Genomic DNA, 21,720 nt, shown 5'->3' with positions numbered 1-21,720 from the left:
ACCAAGCCTGTCAACTCTTCCAGGGTTAATGGAGTGGGTAATTAGACATCTAACATAATAGGGAAAAACTCCTTATCGACCAAACAGAGCCACAGAAATGTGAGGCACAGAGATGTTCACGGTTGCTCAGAGTTGGAAGGGAACTAGCTGTAAGAGCACCCAGGGTAGTGATTTTCAAAGCGCTGTGAGGAAGGGCTTTAAGGATTCTGTGAATTTGGCTTAAATTTAATATTGAGAATGTATTTCCAACTACTTAGAAATGGCAGTAAATATGCACATTTAGTTATGAACACCATTTGCGTTTTCTAGAAACAACCAATTTATGTTGCCTTTTGGGGAAGAAAACAGTAGCTCCTGCTAACCCTGTGCATAGTGAAACTTCTTTTTGAGTGTAACTAGAAAAGGCTGTGTGCCTGTCCACTGATGTAACTGATGCCAAGAAAAACACCCTGCAGCACATGTGAACAACACTGCATTACGTGACCAAAAAAGGCCGAGGCACACCTCCCCAGAGCAAAAATGTGTGATGACAGAATTTCAACACTCAAGCCATGACAATGTCATGATAATAACAAGTCTTTATCCTCAATGCCTATTTAAAGCATTTTTCATGTTTTTAAAGATATTCTTAGTAATCTGATGTTGAAACAATAATTTGTAACATTATTTTCAAGCTCCTAGTTCAGTTTTAGTTTTAGAGTATTCCAAGATTATAAATTGAACTTTTAAAAACATCTTTTGCAAATACTTATCTGAGCCATATTTTTCTATATGCAATGAGACCACATACAATTCGGAAACAGATGGTGAAGCTGTCATCTCATAATCTCCCTTCTCTAAGTTTTATACTCATAATAAAGAGATGCTTTTTTTTGTTTTATGAACGTTAGTTTTAAAAAAATGATTCTTGGAGTTGTTTTAAAAATTTGAAAAACCACTAAGTCCAAGAGCCTGTCAACTACAGCTCACTGGCCCACTCCAGTTCTTTGCTGTACATAAAGTTTTATTGAAACACAGCCACACCCATTCGTGTACATGTTTACAGTTGATTCTGTGCCCCAATGGCAGTTAGGTAGTAGGGGCCAAGAGATCATCTGGCAAGTAAACCTACACTATTTATTGTCTGGCCCTTTATAGGCAGTTTGTTGACTCGTGATCTAGTCACACACAAATTCACTGACTTCAGAAACTCATGGGCTAGAACTATAAAAATGATCAATCCCTTAAAATATTTTTACTCTTGGACAGTTCCAAGAGATCTTTAAACTTTAGAATACTACAAAGTAGCAACCATTCTCAGAAGGGGATAAAGAAAAAAAATTTAACCAATTCAAGTGACTTTTTTTTCTTTAATAAATCTTTTTTTGGGGCTCATACAACTCTTATCACAATCCATACATACATCAATTGAGCAAAGCACGCTTATACATTCGTTGCCCTCGTCATTCTCAAAATTCACCTTCCACTTGGGTTCCTGGAATCAGTTCGGTTTCCTTTTTTGCCCTCCCCCACCCTCCCCGCTCCCCCTTTCCCCCTTAATAGTTCATAAATAATTATTTTATCTTATCTTACACTGCCCGGTGTCTCCCCTCACCCACCTTCCCATTACATAGATCTCCAGGGTTCATCCGTGCTAGATTCCCTGTGTTTCCAGATCCCTACTGCACCACTGTGCATCCTCTGGTCTAACCAGGTCCGCAAGGTAGAATTGGGATCATGATAATTGGGAGGGGAGGAAGCGTTCAATCAAGTAACTTTAAGAGTGAACAAACAGTATAGAAATAAAATCTATGAAATCCTAGTTAACAATCAGCAACTGGCTACAAGCTTATATTAAATTTTATGTGAACTTAATTTGTACCCAAAGGTTACACACTTCTGGGCACACTGTGCCAGTCTCTGGTATACCAGTACTGACACTCAAGAACCTAGTTCCCCTCTGGATATCACACCCTGCCATATCAGGGCTGACCTAAGTGCAAGTTGATTATCCCATTTATCTGTTTAAAAGAAAGTTTTCAAAATGGAAAACTGCATTTTAATACTGGCATGTTTATTTGACAGTTCTATATAGATTATCTAGCCTATTTATCTTTCTCATCATGAGAAATAATTTTCCAAAATAGAACAATGTTACCTAACAAAGGGGAAAACTAATTAGGTTAAGGGGTGTGGGGAGACTAGTTAGGGACCCAGACTCGATTCTGAAAGAACTAAGAAACAGTGACTGCACTCACCTGTCTTGGCTTGGGAATCAGGTGCTGTGATCTCCATGATGAGATTTTCTAAAGAAGTGCCTTTAGAACTGATTTCTTCAACCAGGCTTCCCTTACTTGCCCAGTCATCTAACAGACGCTGTTAAAAGAACAAAGTGGCTAAATATAACATCAGAGGCCTTCTTTTCATAATAAATCAGAACACTTGTTCTTCTACATATCATCCTACAGTTTTGACAAGTACTGAGAAATCGTATTTACATACTCGGCCATTTAAAGATACTATTTTAGCTTGCCAAGGTGTGGGACCATGATATCATGGAATATTCAGGACCTTCTGAGTCATTCATTCATCAAATATTTATTGAGTTTACTATGGGCCAACCACCACGCCAGCAATTGGGAATTTTTAAAAAATGACTGACACAATTTTAAAAAATCTAGAACTAAGATTATCAATTGCACTAAAAATAATATGATACACACTATTACAGGGGGGAAAAAAAGCCAAGTCAGTAAACTCTGAAAGTACAAGAGAAGACATATTAACAGAGGAGAGCTTTGAGTTAAGACTTAGTTTGCCAGCTGGACCAAAAGGGGTACACTAAAAAGATCAAGAAATGGTAAAAGGAAGTGGGCATTCAACTGCGGAGAATATCATAGCCTAGACTTTGCATTTATCAAGGGACCTTTAGGTTGGGTCTGAAGTCAGAGTTCTAACTCCCACAGAAAGCTTATTAGAACACAGTGGAACCTGTCCTAAGACAGAAGGACCAGGTGGCGGGCAAAGTCTCCAAGATGCGATGGCCTGCTCTGGCAGCATTTGCTCTTTCCATAGCAGGCCTACCTGATTCTTCCTTCCTTTCCTCCGTGCCAAATTCCCTGGCAATTTTCTTTGCTTCTGATTTTCCACTTCAGAGTAAGCAGCAAAGGAAGGCACACAACCCATGCTATCTAGCAAACTCATCTTGCCTAACTTCACACTGACCTTCAGTCATTCCTTGTCATTTCTCTTAATCATCTTTTATTCCACCTGGTAAAAGTCCCAAACTGCATTTACTTATAGTACATTTTAAATTTTTGAGGGAAATACAGTGACATCTGTTGGACATCATGTAAACAACTACCATTAAATGGTTCGAACCTAAGTACTTAAACAATTGGAACTGATAGGTAGTGTTGGTCCACAGGTGCCCATGAAAATTTGACTGAAATACTAAGAAAGTTTGGTAACTGCTTCCCTGGGGAATTTCCCATAGTAAATGCTCCCGGTGAAAGGAACCAAACTTTTCTCTTTCGTTTCTTTAAGATAAAGCCTGCATTACTGAGAAAATAAGTATGAATGCATAGGAGTCCATTGTAAAAAGATTTGGCTGATCTCAACAAAAACAAGAGAGAGACTGGAGGTTTGGGCAGATACCATATGAAGCAAAGATGGTACACCAAAGGGATGTTGCATGTGATGTGAGGAAGGCTAGTTCATCCTTGCAAGTATCTTCCAACTACTGGATTCTAACTTCTTTATTAGCTTTTTTAATCTTTGATCTCCTGATCACATTTACTAATTAACAGTTTGCTAATATTTGTCTAATTCTCAAATATACCAGAGTGTCTGGAGGACTGGGCTTTGACAGCTGGCTGTACATCATCCAGTGCTGCACTGGAGGCACCCAAGAAACAGCTTAAACTTTATGCCTCTTATTCCCAGAAGATTTATTTGATTTTGTTTTTGCACAGGGTAGATATTATGAAACTTGGTTCTTGAGTAGGGCAGGTGGCAATTACACAAAAAGAATGGAGGCATTTATATTCGGATGCAGTGTTAACTTGGGTTACTCATAACACTTCCCTATTAAATTTGCAGATTGGTCCAAGCAAACGTCTAAACACTGTATAGCATGATTCCTGGAAACCCTTTTGTTGACCTACCTTCAGATGTACAATGTCTTTTTCCAGTTCTTTAGTACTTCTGAAAGTCTCTGTAGGTGGAATACTTCCTTCAGTTTCCTTCAGCCATTTCTGGAAGTTCCCAACCAGCTTTCTGAATTCACCCAATTGCTCTTGGCAAGACGATGCATCTTTCTCTCTGTCAGTGAAGACATTTTTTACTGTCAGACTAAGCTTTGCAATGAGGTCAACCTGAGCTCAGCCTAGGTGCATGTTGGACTCTAAGGAGCAGTTCCCAACAAGGCCTTTCCTTACGACAATCTTTTCCATGGATGGTGTGGCTAAACAGTCACATACAATGTCGGAGAACATCAGACACAGGAATCTGTTGCCCTTGTTTGGACATTCCTGAGGAAAGGAGTCTTCAATCTTACCCTGGTCTAAAGTGAAAGTGTCAAAAACTAAAAGGAGCCTGCTATTTAGACACTATGAACACAGTGGAAAGAATGTGAGCCTTGGATCCAAATTTCAGCTCGGCTACTTTTTAAGTATTTGATGCTTTCAAGGCCCAGTTCAAGGATAATTTATCTGGCAAGCAAGATGCTAAACTAAAACTCAGAGAACTCAGCACACCAATGAAGAAAATAAATCATGGAGGATTCAATTACACTGCTGGAAAAGGCCACTCAGTATCACTCAGTCAGCAGGTCATAGACCCTGGCTCCTCGTAAAGTTGAAAGACCATCAAGCAAATGGGAAGGAAAACAAAAAAGCTTTCTTTATCCCCATCCTCTCTACGAGGCAGTGGTTAAGTATTGGGTAGCTAGCTGAAAGGCTGGCAGTTTCAACCCTCAAGTGGCTCTTCTCATAGTAAAGATGTACAACCTAGCAAACTGTTGGGGCAGTTCTATTCTGTAGGATTGGTATGACTCAGAATCAACACAAGAATACACACCTTAGTATTTGCGAGTGTTTTGCCATTGGCTTCCAGCCAAAAGGCTAGTAATCTGCTTCTGTAAAGACTGTTGTTGTATATTGGGTCTATTTTGACTCATTAGTGATCCTATGTGAAAAGAGTGGAACTACTCTATAAGGTTTCCTAGGCTGTACACTTTATGGGAGCAGATCAGCAGGTCTTTCTCTCATAGACCCACTGGTGAGTTTGAACTGCCAACTGTTAGGTTAGCACGCTAGTGCTAATCCACTGTGTTTTCAGTCCGGAAAATCTATGGAGCAGTGTGCTACTCTTGAGAAATGTGGAGTTGCCATGAATGTAAACTAATTGACAGCAACAGGTAACGTAGTACTTGTTAATGCCTCTGCTTTCTTCTTGTAACTAAGGCAGTCATCTGCGAAATTAAGATTATTTATGGCTAAACAGAGATTTGTTTAAGAAGTTTTGTTACTGCTCTTCAACAGGATTTCTAACAGGGAACAGCATCTTTTCCGCGGGGCGCTCAGAACAGTGAAGTCGTCTTTGTCACAGAGTACCTTACGTGCCTTGGAAAAACAGTCTGGACATTTTCACCCAAAAGCAACTTACACGTGTCAATACAACCCTTTATTATAACTGGGAGGTTTTCAATATTTCTCCTTTATTTCAAATATCCTCACACTCATGGTCCCTAATTTGTTCTCTTTGATCCAAGTGACCTGGGCTTCCAATTCTACTAAGAGGAAACTGGACCATTTACTAAGAAGCAAGTCATTATTTAGTAATAGAAAACTACCATGTATTGTATAGCTTAGGTAGTTTTGTCTCAAATTAGCACTTTCCAATCTCCTGTGTCTCAGTAGCCGAGTTCTTAATGCCATCTTTTCAGATAATTGGGGCAAAGAAGGGAATCATTTCACCCAACAGTGAGAAAAGTACTCAGCCCTTGCCATTGTGTTAGTACACATGTGAAAACTCACCTTTCTTTAATTGTTTTCTGTAGTTCTGTAAAGTCCTTTTTGAGATTCTGTACCTTCTCCTGATGCTGGGATAAGTCCGGTGCAAAGCCATAGGAGTTCAGATCACTAACCAGGGTCTCAAGAGCACTTAAGTTCTCCTGCTGGTCTTGCATTTCCAAATTAAATTCCTGTCAAGGCAAATGAAGACACTGTTTTAAAATCTTTGCTCCTTAGAAATAGGTGAACAGAGAGGCAAGTGCATTGTATTTAACTGCTAGATCAAACCATTCATTACACAGGACTTCTCTAAACCACTGGAGAATTGCCAAGAAGTACAAAGGATTCTTACCTCCTTATAACAAATATTCAAAGATTTGGGAGGCAACATAAAAGAATTAAAAAACTGGAGGTTTCAGGAATCCAAAAGGCCTGAAATTCACTCATAGTTTTGTCACTTACTGATTTGAGTTCTCTTCCCCCAACCCTTCCCTCTCCCTCTTTTTAAGAAAGAACTTTTTTTTTCTTTCTTTCTTTCTTTCTTTATTTTTTTAAAGACTAGTCAAGTGCAGTAGTGAGGGGGGGTAGACAAATAGGTCGACCAGTAATTGACTGTAAGCAATCATTGTGAGATCTCACTACCTTCGGACCAGCCAAGAAAGAACTTTTGAGATATGATGTACACAGTATATGTAAAATTCATCCAACTTGAATGCAGTTAAGGGTTTTAGAATACATAGGTATTTGTGCAGCATGGCTCTAGCTCTTAGGTTACTTACTATCTTTTCCTAGATTTTCTAAACCTCTTATGAAAAATGAGGCAAACACACTCTATTCACTACTATTAAAATTGTATTGAAAACATTAGCCACTAAGTAAGAGAAACAATTTGTGACACTGGTAGAACTGGAAAAGAAAAGGTAAAACTCTATTTGCAGATAACATAAAAGTATACTTACAGAATTCAATTAACAACTGAATTAAACAATGAAAGAATTCAATTAGATAACAGGATATCAAATCAACATACAGATCAGGAGCAAAGCCCCATATTCCACTCACAATAGCAACACAAAAAGTACAATCTTAGGAAACAGCTGACATAAAATATATAAAACTTTAATAAAACTTTATGACACTCTTGAAAGACACCAGTGCAGATGTGAGCAAATGGAAAGACATCCACAAAGATGTCAATTTTTCACAATGATGTGCATATGGATATATGCATGTTTATGTATATACAAATAAATCTAATGTGTAATGTGCCTCAATAAAAAGAAAAAGTTGGGTTTTTTTCTAGAACATTCAACCATAGCTGTAAAAAATACTATTAAAAAAGCCAACCAAAAACTTACATGGTAAAAACAAAGAACATCATAAAGACAAAGGACCAACAGGAAGACAATATTTGTCATATATCAGAAAGAGTTCATTTTGCTAACATGTAAGAACTCTTATAAGGGAAAATCCTCAAAATTCGAATTGGTGAAAAATATGAACTAATGGCTCATAAGTAAATGCCACTTGAATGTATAGAAATATATTTAACTTCCCTCATAAGAGAAATAAAAGCTATGCTGAAAGATGGTATTTTACTTGTCAGACTGGTAAATCCTTGAAAGTTTGACAACACATCCCACTGGGGATGCTGTGGGGCAATGGGTACTTTCATGTATTGCATGAAGGAGTGCAAAAAGGCAGCATGGGAGGGGAACTTGGCTATATCGACCCAAACTACTTATGCAGCAACTATGCTAGGAATTTACTATAAGTTACATTTCTAACAGCCTGTGTCCCTCAGTGAGACCACCGCTGATTGCTGATCTGGGTCAAACAATTAGTATGAGTGAAAAATAAATCGAGGTTGTGTTTTCAAATAAACAATGGGCAAATAATAATATCAAGTTTACAGGGATAGCTGTGATAATTCTGTAAGGTAATGCAAGTTCCTAGACCACAGTATGTGCTCAATAAATGTTGGTTCTCTGGTTGCCCTTCTTTTGGCAGATAATGCTCACCTGGATCTGTTGGGAAAATTGTGCAATATCTTGATCTGGCTGATTTCCAGAGGCCAGCATCCGGTTTTTGTTTTCCATAAATTGCTGCAACTTTTCAGATAGATGCTCAAACATCTCTGCCTGAGGCAGAAACTTCTTCAGGGAGCTTTCTTGTTCTTGCTGCTGTAGACAGAGCTGTTCAAAGCGCTGGCTCACCTCCGCCAGTTTGCCCTGCAGCACAGAGGCTGTGGTGCTGTCTGCTGTCTCCATGAATCGGGTCACCATCTCACGCGTGGCCTCCAAGCTGCTCTTTTGGCGAGCAATATCCTGCTTCAATTTCTGTCATCAAGAACATGTCTGTCAACTCCAGTTCACTTACTTCCGAGCAACTGAATCACAGCTCATAGATTTCTAGTAAATGACCTGTTTACCTTCTTAAGGTCGGTTGTATGTAGGACAACTAAGCTTTCATAATACCTCACCTCTTATCCCCTTAGTTCTCCAGCCCATTCCATCAAATGACACCGTTGCCACCTTTCTCACTCAACAATGGTATGGAAATTGGGTGGGAGGAGAGGAAAAATGAGGAGCTGATACCAAGGGCTCAAGTAGAAAGAAAATGTTTTGAAAATGATGATGGCAACATATGTACAAATATACTTCACACAATGGATGTATGTATGGGCTGTGTGAGTTGTATGAGCCCCCAATAAAATGATTTTAAAAAAAAGACAAATGAGCAACAAAAAAAGAAAACAATGGCAACAAATGTACAAGTGAGCTTGACACAAGGATGTCTGTCTGTATGGGTTGTGATAGCTGCTGTACAAGCCCCAATAAAATGATTATATATATATGAAGTACCTTAGAAAACAAAAAAGAAAATTGAGTAAGAATATCTCTACATGAATCAATCATTTTCTCTAAATATTATTAGAAGGCTCAGGGCAGTGATTTCTTTCCTGATATGTTTTTCAAAATAAGACAATTATGGCACATGGCGAACACCCCTTCTACGCTAACCCTAGGAGCACAGGTCTTACCATGTTAGTGGCCAGGGCTTCTTGGATGACTTCAGATGAAAGTGATGCCACCTGCTCCCCTCCTAGATTTGTTTCAACTTCACTGATGGACTGCAGCAGGCTCTCCAGGCCTTCCTGGACACTCTGAGAATGGGCAATTGCCTTCTGCAGCAGAGCAGAGCGCTCAGCCAGACTACTGGATAGGCTCTGGAAACGGCCGACTATAGAATCTGGTTAATCAAGGACAGGAGTAAAAAAGAAAATGAACACATTTTATTCTTATTGGTCTATTTAAAAGTGTGCATTTAAATTGTATACTAGTGATAACAACAATGGGCATCAAGACAAACGAATAGAAGGAAGGAGTTTGACATTCATGAGTACTTGAGCCATACTCATTAGGCATTATTTACTTAGCACCTCCTAAGCGCCCGAAATTGTGCTAGATGCTCGGGCTAAAGATAATTGAGATAACGTTCTGTGTTGTGCAAACATAACACTCTAAAACAGTTGTTAGGCCAGTCCATCACTTCTGAAGCAGGGGGGGGGAACATATCACAACTAACCGAAAATGGAATAAGGTATAAGTGCTACATTGGTCCTAGGAGTACTATATTAGAGTAGTCTAGAAAGAATGATTATTTTCTGTCTTTTAGTTTTATGGAGCCAACTTTTGACAGGAGTGGTCAGGATTTTACAAAGGAAGTGACTGACCTCTTAGCTACATCTTGAAGCATGAGCTCATCGTGCCGGGGAAGCACTCAATTAAGTGCAGTTAAGCAACAGGACATACTGCAGGGACATAGCCATGAAGGAATGACTGGTCTTCTTATGAAAAGGGGTCTGACTAGAAGGAAGAATGACTGGGGGAAAGGGATCCAGCCTGATTGTGAAGATTCTGCAATGGTGCAAGAATCAAGCTCATGAGAGGGGCACTCTTGATGGTAATCTATTCATCTATATAGACTCAGCCTCTAGTCTATCTAGGCCTACAGATTGCATAGCATGATGTGATGTATTACAAACCGAAGGGAATGCTCCATACCTGTTGTCTCTTGAACGTGCTTGTGGTCTGGAGCTGGATCCCCTTGAATTTCCATGAGGTCATGGGTTACTTTTTGGAGCTTTTCTACAGGTACTTGGTGCTCAGCCAAGTCCTCCTGCAACTGCTGCTTGTCCATGAAAGGAGACAAAAGGAAAATATCTTGAGTAAGAAATAAAAGTTAGTTCTAGGAACCTAGAGTTACTCAGCAGGTTTCTAGAATGGTCTTCAGTTTTTTCATGGAGATGAGAGCAAAGCATTTAGGAATCAGATCTTGCTCAAAGCATCCCAATTGCTGTCTTGAACTCATGCAAGCATTTGATACCGCTTGAGGATATTCCAAATCAAGAAATACCAAGTCTTGACATTCCAACACAGCCGGGGTCCTAGTTTACCTTTGTTGTTGCAAGTTGCTGTTGTAGGATCCCAGGATCAGAGGCAACAGTGTCTGATAAGAGCTTCTCCACACTGGCCTCACAAGTCCTCATCCAGGCCTGCAAGCTGTCCACACTGCTCTGAAACTGCTGATACTGGCCCAGCAGCATGTTTAGGTGAGAGCCCAGCCGTGCACACTGCACCAGAGAAAGAAACGAAAGCAGACATAAGCAAGGTTGGGCCAAAGGTAACAGTACAATCCTGGGTTCAGCCCAGAGGAAGAGGCCTGGATTTGTAACAGAGAACTCACTCTAGACACATGTAATAGCAGTGCCAGAGGTTTATGGAAAGAGGAGCAGCATTTTCTACAAGAGGGCTTGTCATTATTGGCATCACACGACTCTTCCAGCTTTATTGCACACAGAGGAAGATTTTGTGGCTGTAGAACAAGCTACCCAAGGAACATAAATTAGGTTACAGGCGAAAGTAAGAGATAAAAGGTGCAAGTCTTTTTTGGGGAAGTCTGGGGTGTTGGCAGAAAGAACAACCAAAGTAAGAAGATTGACTAGATTCTATCTAAACGTTTGTAACTAGCGGGACTTCCTAGAGGGGAAAGATAAGGATTTATCACAGGAATAAAAACTATGCAATTTGTTTAAGATTTCCTGTGCTCTGTCTCTTGAGCCTGCTAGTCAGGATACAAAGAGTGAGCCTCTGACCTTAATTGCAAGCTGAGACACACTCTGATTCTGCATCAGCTCAGGGTCCTACACATTTTGTCTTTTCTCCACAGCTCTGCCTGGATTTATTATACAAATGAACTCAGGCATTGTGTCCTGAGCCCCCGAATCAGCAGCAGTCGGGTGAGGACTGCCATTAAGCCAGGAACCACCCCCATCTTACCTTTGAATGGAGAGCACTGTATCTTTCGGTCGCATCCCTCAGCTTCTCCTTCACTAAGCTTCCAGTTGCTGAGGGCTCATTGCCTTTCTCAAGGCTATTTTCTGTGTCCAAGACTTTCTGTCCAGACATAGTTACAAATCTCAAGTCTCCTTTGTGGGAAATCACATCCTCTGAGAAGCTCCCTTGCCGCTTCAGTAGGGAGGGAAGCGCTTCTGGGTTGCTATCTCCCTTATGCATGTCTGCTAGATCTTTCTCAGACCGTTCCAGCCAGTTTTCAAACTCTCTATGATCCTGCAGGAACTTCTGCAACTCATCTCTTAGGGTCTGCACCTGCTTCAGTTCCATCTCTGACTGGGCCAGGGAAGTTGCATACTGTTCCTTTAGCTCTCCCAGTTTCTCCTGCAGCACCCGTCGTTCTTCAGGTGTGAGATTGTGGCTGTGCTGGTCCAAGAAGGTCTGAGCTGACTGGGTGGCCATGATGAAATTTTGCTGCTGGGATAGCAATTCTTGGTGATGAGCCTAGAAAATAATTCCCCCAAGCAAAAAACAGTAAAGGAAACTACAATTATTGGTTATCTCTACAGCTAGAGGTAGAGACAAGTCTTACTGGGCCTATTTTCCAGTTTCTCAGAAATCACCATTATCTTCCACTAGGAATTATTCCCTATCAAGTGACTAAATACATAAAATTCAAAGTTTTCAAAATGATTGTACATGTGCTATCTCATCTGATTGATGGCCCAACCAAGCAATAAGGATGTAAGAGATAGAATACTCTTGCTAAATAAGTAAATGAAAAAAAAAAAGAATACAAAAGGCTGTTATGTGTCTTCATTAAGGTATAGAGTAGCAAAGGAGAAAGAAATGACTTTATTCACTAAACTACCTGACTCCAAGAGAATATGGAAATGGTCCTTTAATTATCTATATTTATAGATGGGAGAGTAACCCAAACATGGTAGTATAATAACTAAATATTTAGCTCTGAAATATATCACTCATATATCCACAAAGACTCTTTCCCTATTATGAAAGACCTTGCAAATTTATGAAATATATTTTATAGACCAGTAAAAATAAACTATTTCAGAATAGTATAGATAATTTGTACTTTTTCATATATACTATGTCTATGAGTATATAAGGGGTTCTTAAAAAAAAAAAAGGGAGCCCAAGGAGAAAGAAAATGTTTTGGAAATGATGATGGCAACATATGTACAAATATGCTTGATACAATTGATGTATGGAATGTTATAAGAGCTGTAAGATCCCCCAGTAGAATGATTTTTAAAAACTAGGAGCTAAAAAGTAACAGAATTTTTTCACAAGCTTTTTGAAGCTTTCTTGTATGTGGATTTTTTTTATTCCATTTTTCGAGTCCTTTAAAGACCACCCACTGCCAATGAGTTGATTCTGACACCGTGATCCTACAGGACACAGTGGAGCTATTTCCTAGGGTTTATGATGCTGTAAATCTTTATGAAAGTAGACTGTTTCACCTTTCTCTTGCTCTTTTAAGAAATTTGTTTTCAAAACTCATGTTTAAATAAAAAAATCACATTCTTCCTGAGCCTAATAGAGGGTATTGGGGATTTCAACAGAGTTCCCCTTTATACCGTCTGGGCATACAAGTGCTGTTGAATAAGAAACGGACTTGGTAGCCAAAGGCCTAGCAGTTCAAACGACCAGCGGCTCCTGGGGAGTAAAATGAGGCTATCTGCTCCTATAAAGATGTATAGCCTCAGACACCCTACCCAGGATCGCTATGATTGGAAACCCGCCCGATGGCGTTGGGATTTTTCTTGTTGCTAATTAAACAGACTAGAGAATGACTCTAGGCTACTTTCCTCCAGATATTTACTTTTAGTCTGTATGTAGAAAACCCTCAGCTTCCTACATCATGTGGAAAGTTAGGCTCACAAATATATCCTGCTCAAAAGTAGGGACAGTTTTGTCTAGGTAACACCCAGACCTCTCTGCCCTCATCACCTGAGCCATGTTATTCAGAGTAAGCAATTTCCTTCCTGGGATGAAGATGCTATAGGGTCAGGCATTGATTGCTGTCAGAGGACTCAGGAAGCTTCCAGTTGACAGGCAACCATCTCTACCCTCTATTACTTGTACTCCAACGGGTCTGCCAAGTACAGAAGTGGCATTTTAGAGGCAAAAATTCTATTAATACAAACAAGGCAATAGTTGATATAGGCTGGTCAACAGAAGTATTCTAGTTAAGCCAAATTTCCTTTGCTACAAAAGTGTCACTATTACAGTATGTGATACATGTGTATAAGCACCCTATCAGAGGATGGGAATGGAGGCATCTGAGGATTTTATACAGGAGTACTACTTCCCACTAGTATTTGATATATATTTTGAAATAATTTGATATAACATGCCTACACATGTCAGTTAATGCTCTGAGGGGTGGTTTATCTGGTTGAGTTACTAATTTATCTCCAGTACCTGGAATACAGCAAGTGTATTAATATTTGCCAAAAGAATGAGCAAAAGTAAATAAAAAGTGAGCAGGAAACATTTTCTACCATCAAGCATAGAGCCTAGACAGCAATAGAGACAGAAATAAAATACTGAGTGAACAACAGTACCACACAATGGAGGCTACGGGAGTAATAAAAGCAACAGGAGTAAAACATAATCTAAGTTTGGGAAGTACTGAAGAAGGGCTTTGAAGAGGAAGTGAAATCTAAGCCAACATCTGAAGAATTACTAAAAATTAAGACTCAGAGTTACATTCCTCTCTTACCAGCATGTGAAGGGCAGAGCAGAGTAAGCAACCAAAGCTATAGATTTAAATGTGAAGGGAGGTAAGCTACAGGGTCAGGTAAACAGGAGCCTGCGAGGCCATATTAAGTGTGAAGAGTTTAGACTTTACGTGAAGGGCAATGTTGCTGTTGGGTGCCACTGGCTTGGTTCCCACTCATAGCAATCTTACACACAACAGAACAAAACACTGTGCAGCCCTGCACCATCCTCACCACTGTTTTTATGTGGGAGCCCATCGTTGCTGACACTGTGCCAATCCAGCTCCTTGAGAGTCTTCCTCTTTTTCACTGCACCTCAACTGGACTAAGCATGATGACCTTCTCCAGGGACTGTTCTCTCCGGATAACATGTCCAAAATATATGAGATGAAGTCTCGCCATACTTGCCTTTTAGGAGTATTCTGGCTATACTTTTAATTTTTAAAATCAATTTGTTCTTTGGCAGTCTGTGGCACCTTCAATATTCATTGTCAGTACCACAATTCAAATACATTGATTCTTTTGTGGTCTTCCTTATTCAATGTCCAATGAGAAACTAATTCAGGAAAAGTAGCCAATACTATGTATTATGGGTTGAATTATAGGCCCCTAAAGATATGCTGAGGTAGGCCCACTCTCCACCTATCTGCAAATGTGAACTTATTTGTAATAAGATCTTTACAGATGAGGTCTTTAGGATATACCCTAACCCAATATGCCTGATGTGCTCATAATAAGGGGGGGAGGGGAAAAGAGAGATACTGAGGTGTACATACACAGAGCGAAGAAAGCCATGTGAAGTCTGAGACTGGAATTATGCTGCATAAGCCAAGGAATGTCTAGGCCTACCAGAAGCTAGGGGAGGCAAAGACTGATTCTCCTTAGAGGTTTTGGAAGGAGCATGGCTTGGTCAACACCTTGATGTTGGATTTCAGACTTTCAGAGAGTAGTAACTGTGAGCATAAATTTCTGTTGTTTTCTGATTTTTGTATGGATTGTGATAAGAGTTGCATGAGCATCTAATAAAATGTTAAAAAATTGTTGTTTTAAGCTATCAAATTTATCTTTGAAGCCCTAGTGAAACTAATGCAGTGTCAGAAGTTGCTGAGATATCAAAGAAGATATGGGCTGACAAATGCTCACTAGATTTAGGGCAAGTAGGTCATGGTGACGTGTCCAGAGTAGAAGAGATTCCCCCAGCATACTAAAGAGAAGACAGCGTCCTTACCTTTATCTTCTCACATTGCTCATCTAGCTTCTCGGGGGCTTGGTGCACTTTCATGTTGCCATCTGTGCCATCCAAGGCTCCTTTCTCCAAGTTAATACCTGAGATTTGCTCCATTCCTGGAAGACCGGCCTGTAGCTCTCTACCAGAGGATCCCAACGAAGTTACCCAGCCCAAGAGGGCATCAATCTTATTCCTGTTCTCTGCCAGGTCCTTTGCTGCTTTACTCTGAAAGCCATAGAGTCAGTTTAAATGAGAAAGCCTTAGAATACACAATTATACAACAACAGGTTGAGAGGGCAAATTTTTATGCTAAAGAAAGAGATAGATTCTCACACTGGTTCTAAACAAGTCTTCAGACAGACAGACAGACACACACACACACACACACACACACACACACACATATCAACATCTAAAATCTGTTGAAAAATAATTATCTAAAACCTCCAAATTTCTTCTGTTCCACTGCTCAATATCAAGAGAAAAAGATAGGAATCCCAGGATTAAAGAGGTCATTTAGCCCCCCTACCCACCCCAGCAAGGCTTCAGGAAACCCTTTCTCGGATACAAAAGTGGCACAATGGTGGGGTAAGAAACAGCACAGGCACACTCAATTAGAGGCTTCACATATATCTGCAATCATACAGTCCAGAACTCCTCATCATGTAACTCATGCCTTCTCTTCCTCTACCTTCCTCACTAAGGTCAGAGCCTCTAGGCTGATTACAGATAAAACTCACCACAGTGCTAAGTGGGGTACAGAAGAGTGTTTCAGACTTCCAGTGGTTTCCCTTGGTCCCAGTACCATGATGCCCAATGTAATGATGCACTATGTACTAATTTTCCCAACTAAGGTAGTCAGTCCTTTTCTAATTAACCAGAGTAGAGTATACCAATAGTAATCTCTCTATGTATTTGATAATATGTAGACCCTACCAAGTACTCGTGATTTTTAAAGTCCTCTGGGTGTTCCTTATAAAAAATAAACATGGACTCGCTAATCACAAACCTTTTCCATGATAAAACGCTCTCTCTGCCCTTTCAGTCATTCGTGTACCAAAACTTTCTATTTGAAACATAGCAAGTGTTAAGAGCAGTCTGGTTACCTTTTCTGTTTCTTGCTGAACAGCTGAGGTCACTGCTTCCTCCAGCTCCTTCTGGGCCACTCGTGTCCGACTCTGGAGAGTTTCATATTGGTCCTTAGTCTTACGAAGTTTGTTCTGAAGAGCTGTCAACTCATGGGGGCTCAACTTGGTCTGGTTCTCTCCCAGGAACCCTTCAACGTCTTTGACAACATTGGCAAATGAGGCGGCATGATTCTGAATGTCATCCTGTAAATCCTTAACACATGAAAAAGAGGGAAGACAGAGGCTTCAACTTTGGTACTTTTAAGTCCTCTAACAGGCTAGGATGATATTTCTCTAAAGATATATGTCCCTTGTTATTTACCTTAAGGCTTAAGTCTAAACCAATGGGAAAAAATTAAGTATTTTCTAAACAAATATTATAGTGAAGGAAAAGAGACAGCTCATAAACATGTTGAATAATATTTTTATTTTGTAACGATTTATCTTCAATATGTGTGTGTGTTTAAAGTATAATTCTAGTTGATTTGATTGGCTGGCCCCTTACTTTCCTGATTATCATCCATATCCTTAGTATGTCCTACAAGGATGAACATGATCTAGTTTCCTCCTACTTTACGAGCCTCATCTTTCACCAGTTAATCCCTGCTAAACTAGATGCCCTCAAGTCCTTGACTATGCTGTACTTGATCCAATTCCTATCTGAGGTCCAACACACAGCCCTCTCTCTTATATACACTCTTCCTCCTTCCAGTTGTTCATGTATTAACACCTATATAGTCTTCATTTCTCGGTGGGGCACTTTTTTTGAGAGAGAGAGAAAGCCCTCTACAGGACAAAGCCAAAAGCAAAGACAAATCATCTGGATGAGGGAGATCAACAGTATGAGGCCATAATGGTTTCCAAAGGCTTCATGGCCATGTTGTTAATTATAGAACAGAGAAACATACCACAAAATCATGACTGACAACAGACTAACTCATCACTGTCACAAGCAAGACCATAGAAGCAGGAAAATGACTGTAATTGAAATGTGCACACCATTGCAATCCAGAAAAGCCCGGGGCCCTCCTGACTACCTTGGCTGAAGTATGACTCATGATCTTGTGGCCCTAGCACCCCAACTTCCATAAAGAGCAATCTCAACCAAGTCCCTGAAGGGAGAGCGCTGGGCAGGAGAATCATAATCCACTTTAAAACACATTTCTCCTAAAATAAATTTTTTCTTTAACACTGACATTAATGGTCAGAAAGAACCCAAATGGAAGCTGAATTGATGTATAGATTCAAAATGGGAAAGAAGAAAAGATTCAAAATGGAGTTAGGGCTCTTCATTATAAACCAAAGCGTACTGTAAACCAAGCCCTTAACATGCAATCTCTGACAAACCCTTACTGTGTTCATGAATTTTATGAACAGTTCTTTGACTGGGAGGGAGGGGAAAAGAGCTGATACCAAGGACTCAAGAGAAAAAGAAAATGTTTTGAAAATGATGGCAACATATGTTCAAATGTGTTTGATGCAATTGATGTATGGATTTTTAGAAGAGTCCTTAATAAAACAATTTTAGTAAAAGTTCAAATGTGTTTGATGCAATTGATGTATGGATTTTTAGAAGAGTCCCTAATAAAACAATTTTAGTAAAAGTTCTTTGATCACATTTATGTTGGTGTGCTTTCTTTTCATGGACAGGTTGAGGCCACCTATTTTAGGATGATATTGACATAAAATGCTATCCTTTCTGATAGCTGGGCCCCATCAATTGGATATCTCTTAAATGGCATACAACAAGTTTTTATGAACACTTGCTGAAGGAATGAAAACAAAGAATTAATTCATACCGACCTTCAAGTCACTTTGGGTCTTTTGCAAGGCAGAGAGGTCCTGTGGGATGGGGCTGTCCTGGTGGCCAGCCAATGTTCCTTCTGCCTGTCCTAACCAGCTGCAAAGATCCTGTAGTTTCTGGTGACAGGTATTCTGTTGTTTCTGCAGGGTCTGATTAAATTCAAAGGGGTCAAGAGATGATTAATAATTCTCAATTCACAAATACAAACTAATATCCTGAAAGGTGAAATAGGCAAGTTATACATCAAGGATGTGAAAGTTTGTGGGAGAGTGGAATAGGAAAAGGCACAGAAATCATACTCAGAAAACTCCCCTTATTTGGATAGTATGTTGACCTTGGCCTATACTCTGGATCAGGGGTCCTCAAACTATGGCCCATGGGCCACATTTATCCGGCCTGCTGGGTGTTTTTTACTTCAAAATAAGATATGTGCAGTGTGCATAGGAATTTGTTCATAGTTTTTTAAAAACTATAGTCCGGCCCTCCAACAGGACAGTGAACTGGCCCCCTGTTTAAAAAGTTTGAGGACCGCTGCTCTGGATGATAACCAGAAGTAATTTCAGGAAAAAAGATGTTCCTAATTATGATTTTGGTCAGGGCTTTTTGCCAAGTTGCTACTATTGTCCTTGAAAATGGAGGACAGAGGACCCAGATACTTGAGATCCACATAGGATAACAAATGGGTGGTCTGATCCATTATGCCTCAAGAATCACTGGGTTTGCTACCTAGCACGTCAAAATATGGAAAATTAGAAGGAATGAAATAGGAATGAAAAATCAAGGATCTGGATAATTCATAAGCTAATTTAGCTTCTTAATAAATTAACTGACTTTATAAATCAGAGGACTCACAAATGCAGAAACCCATTAAATAGAGTGATTACATGCCAGGCAAGAGGATCTGGAGTTAGCTATTTTGAGAAAAAGGGAATTGCCCAGGAATAGCAACTGCTCAGTCCTTTAGGAGACTACAGTGACATCAAAGGGAAGAGTCAGGCCCAAGGGGAGGGGAGGATTGGATGTTTCTGTGTCTGATCCTTTATCCAGATCTCATCACACTTGAATGACAGTGAAGCACCTGATTGAGCAATTGAGCATGATGTGTTCTCCTGACCATCCTCTTTAATTAGAACCCTTTTCCACCAGGGTCTACCTTCTGATGGTGTTTTAGTCACCTGCACTTACAAACAGGTGCCCAAATTGGCCCTCTCTCTCCCTCTTTGGGTAAATAGAAGGGCTCTGGAAGAGAACTCCTAAGAGCTCTTCAGCTGTAAAACGGGATCTTCATAGGTTAGGATGGGTGCAGACTGAATCTGAAAAAGCAAAGCAAACAAGTTAACACAGACATACACATGCATTCAGAGAAGCAGAGCATTTTTGACAATAACAAGGTTAATAACATTGTGGAATTAATCATGTGCTCAGGCAAATATTCACATGCAGTTCTACCACCTGCTGTAGCTCAGGAGCCTACCCTAGATCAGGGCTGTGTCTTAAAGTGCTCAGTTCAATACTACTTCATTGATTAGCCACAGACTGCACCGTGGTATATGAATAGCTAAGTGAGGGCAGTGCAAGCTTCCAGATTTGGAAAGTAACAAGAGCATTTCAGTTGCAATACCGTTGCAGTAACTAGGAAAAAAAGGTACTGTATACACCTGAGTATAAGTCAAGGTTTTCAGCACATTTAAAATGCAGTTTTTGCGGTATAATTAGGTGCCTAAGCAGACAATTGGGTTGGCTTATACTCAAGTATATATGGTAGATATACTGAACTGACTAACCTAATTTTCTTTAAGTCTCTGTCTACAGCTCCATTCTTTCCTTTCTTTAGCAGAAGTGATGTTACTATTAATGTACTTATATTTTTTAAATTGATTTTTAATGTACTTATATTGAGTCTTGCAAAAAAAAAAGGGGGGGGGTTGCAATGAATGGTGATGGGAGGGACAACTAGAGCTTCAAAATCAATTACCCCTGCATGCAGTCTGCCATGACTGAACAAGCACTGGGTACTATGGTGTGAAGAAGGTGCCAGACAGTAATAATACAAAATGTGCTAAAAATGAATACAATTCTGGTAAACATCTTCTTAGCTGTTGGAAAGTTATCAAGGAGTCCTACTGTAAAATATTTGACAAATCCAAGGATAAAAATGGTTTTTAGAACCATTTTTTTCTCAAGATCTAAACATTGCTAACAACTCTATTGGATGCTACAGGAGAAAATAGGGAAGGGACAATGAGACATGGTGAGGGTAGTCACACTAAAAAGTAAACACTTGCACATGCATTCACATGTAAACACACAGGCACTCTAAAACACAAAACCAAAAACATGGAAAGAGAAACAAAAGAGCTGCCTCAGGTTTGAGTGACATGAGATTTCTGGTTTGAGTGACTCATACTGGTTTGAGTGACATGAGATTTCTAAATTGGTAAATCCTGGTTCCTTGAATCATTATAGACAGAGCCATATCAGAAAACCTAAAGACAAAGGCACATCTCAAAAGACACATTGAGTCCAGATGTTGATTTTGTCTGACCTTAACCCCGGCTGCTTGCTCCACGTGTTGAAGGTGGCCCTGTAAGGCATCCCTCTGAGCTGCAGTCTGCTCCACAAGGTCCTGGAAGGACCTCTGCAGTTCATTCAGAAGTCTCAGCATCTGTTGGTTCTGCTGAGGGGACAAATCTTGGGTGTGCTCTGAGATAAAGAACTGAATATCGAATTCAAGATCAGCCAGCTGAGATTTCTTTTCAGCCATGGGCTGTTTCAAATCCTAAAGCAAGTAGGGAAATGAAAGAAAGAAAAGGTTAAAATTTGTATTTCTCTATCTGCATCAGAAGGAGCCCTGATGGTGCTGTAGGGTAAACGTTGGGTTGCTAACCACAAGGTTGATGGTTCGAACAGACCAGCTGCTTTGAGGGAGAAGATGAGGCTGTCTACGCTCATAAAAATTTAGTCTTAATAAAAAAATAAATCTAGTCTTGGAAACAATCTATACGTAGGGTCGCTGTGAGTCGGAATCAACTTGATGACAATGGACTTGAATTTACTTTGGTATGCTCATAGCAGCTACTGATTCTAATAAAAAACGAGATTAATTTCTTATATTTTCATAATTGACACAGATAACTTCTAGAGCCAACCTAGCATTGAAAATCTCTTCTGATCTCTCCAAACACTTCAGAAATTATGACTATGTTTCCTTTACTGGACTTTGACTTCTAAGTGCACTTGTAAGTGCAATTATTTATACAAAGAGAACCATACTAGGAGCCCTGGTGGTGTAGTGGTTACACATTGGGTTGCAATCCATAAAGTATGCAGTTCAAAACCACCAGCTGCTCTGTAAGTAAATCTAAAAAAACAAGCAAACTCAATGCACTGAGAACCATACTACTGCTAATCCAAAAAATCTGTAAATTTAAGCCAAAAATGTTTTAGAAAATATGTGAAAGGTA

At 39.8% G+C, this 21,720-nt stretch overlaps 1 protein-coding gene across 3 annotated transcripts in view; it reads right to left on the bottom strand.

Moving 5' to 3' along the window:
• Nucleotides 1–21,720, bottom strand: part of MACF1 (microtubule actin crosslinking factor 1) — a 384,195-nt gene that overhangs the window by 101,648 nt on the left and 260,827 nt on the right. For 2 of the 3 annotated variants that reach the window (XM_075554201.1, XM_075554200.1), the window contains 12 exons: nt 20,802–21,035; nt 18,256–18,405; nt 16,432–16,665; nt 15,326–15,550; nt 11,336–11,854; nt 10,453–10,629; nt 10,061–10,184; nt 9,037–9,245; nt 8,015–8,332; nt 6,018–6,184; nt 4,146–4,302; nt 2,238–2,355 (listed from right to left, as the gene is read on the bottom strand). In XM_075554201.1, coding sequence (XP_075410316.1) covers nt 2,238–2,355; nt 4,146–4,302; nt 6,018–6,184; nt 8,015–8,332; nt 9,037–9,245; nt 10,061–10,184; nt 10,453–10,629; nt 11,336–11,854; nt 15,326–15,550; nt 16,432–16,665; nt 18,256–18,405; nt 20,802–21,035 — 2,632 coding nt within the window. The remainder of the gene's footprint in view (nt 1–2,237; nt 2,356–4,145; nt 4,303–6,017; nt 6,185–8,014; nt 8,333–9,036; nt 9,246–10,060; nt 10,185–10,452; nt 10,630–11,335; nt 11,855–15,325; nt 15,551–16,431; nt 16,666–18,255; nt 18,406–20,801; nt 21,036–21,720) is intronic. The other variant, XM_075554202.1, reaches the window with a different exon arrangement.

The sequence above is a fragment of the Tenrec ecaudatus genome, chromosome 1 (genome assembly GCF_050624435.1).
Source record: "Tenrec ecaudatus isolate mTenEca1 chromosome 1, mTenEca1.hap1, whole genome shotgun sequence".
Taxonomy (NCBI): domain Eukaryota; kingdom Metazoa; phylum Chordata; class Mammalia; order Afrosoricida; family Tenrecidae; genus Tenrec; species Tenrec ecaudatus.
This window is presented reverse-complemented; position numbering and strand designations above follow the sequence as displayed.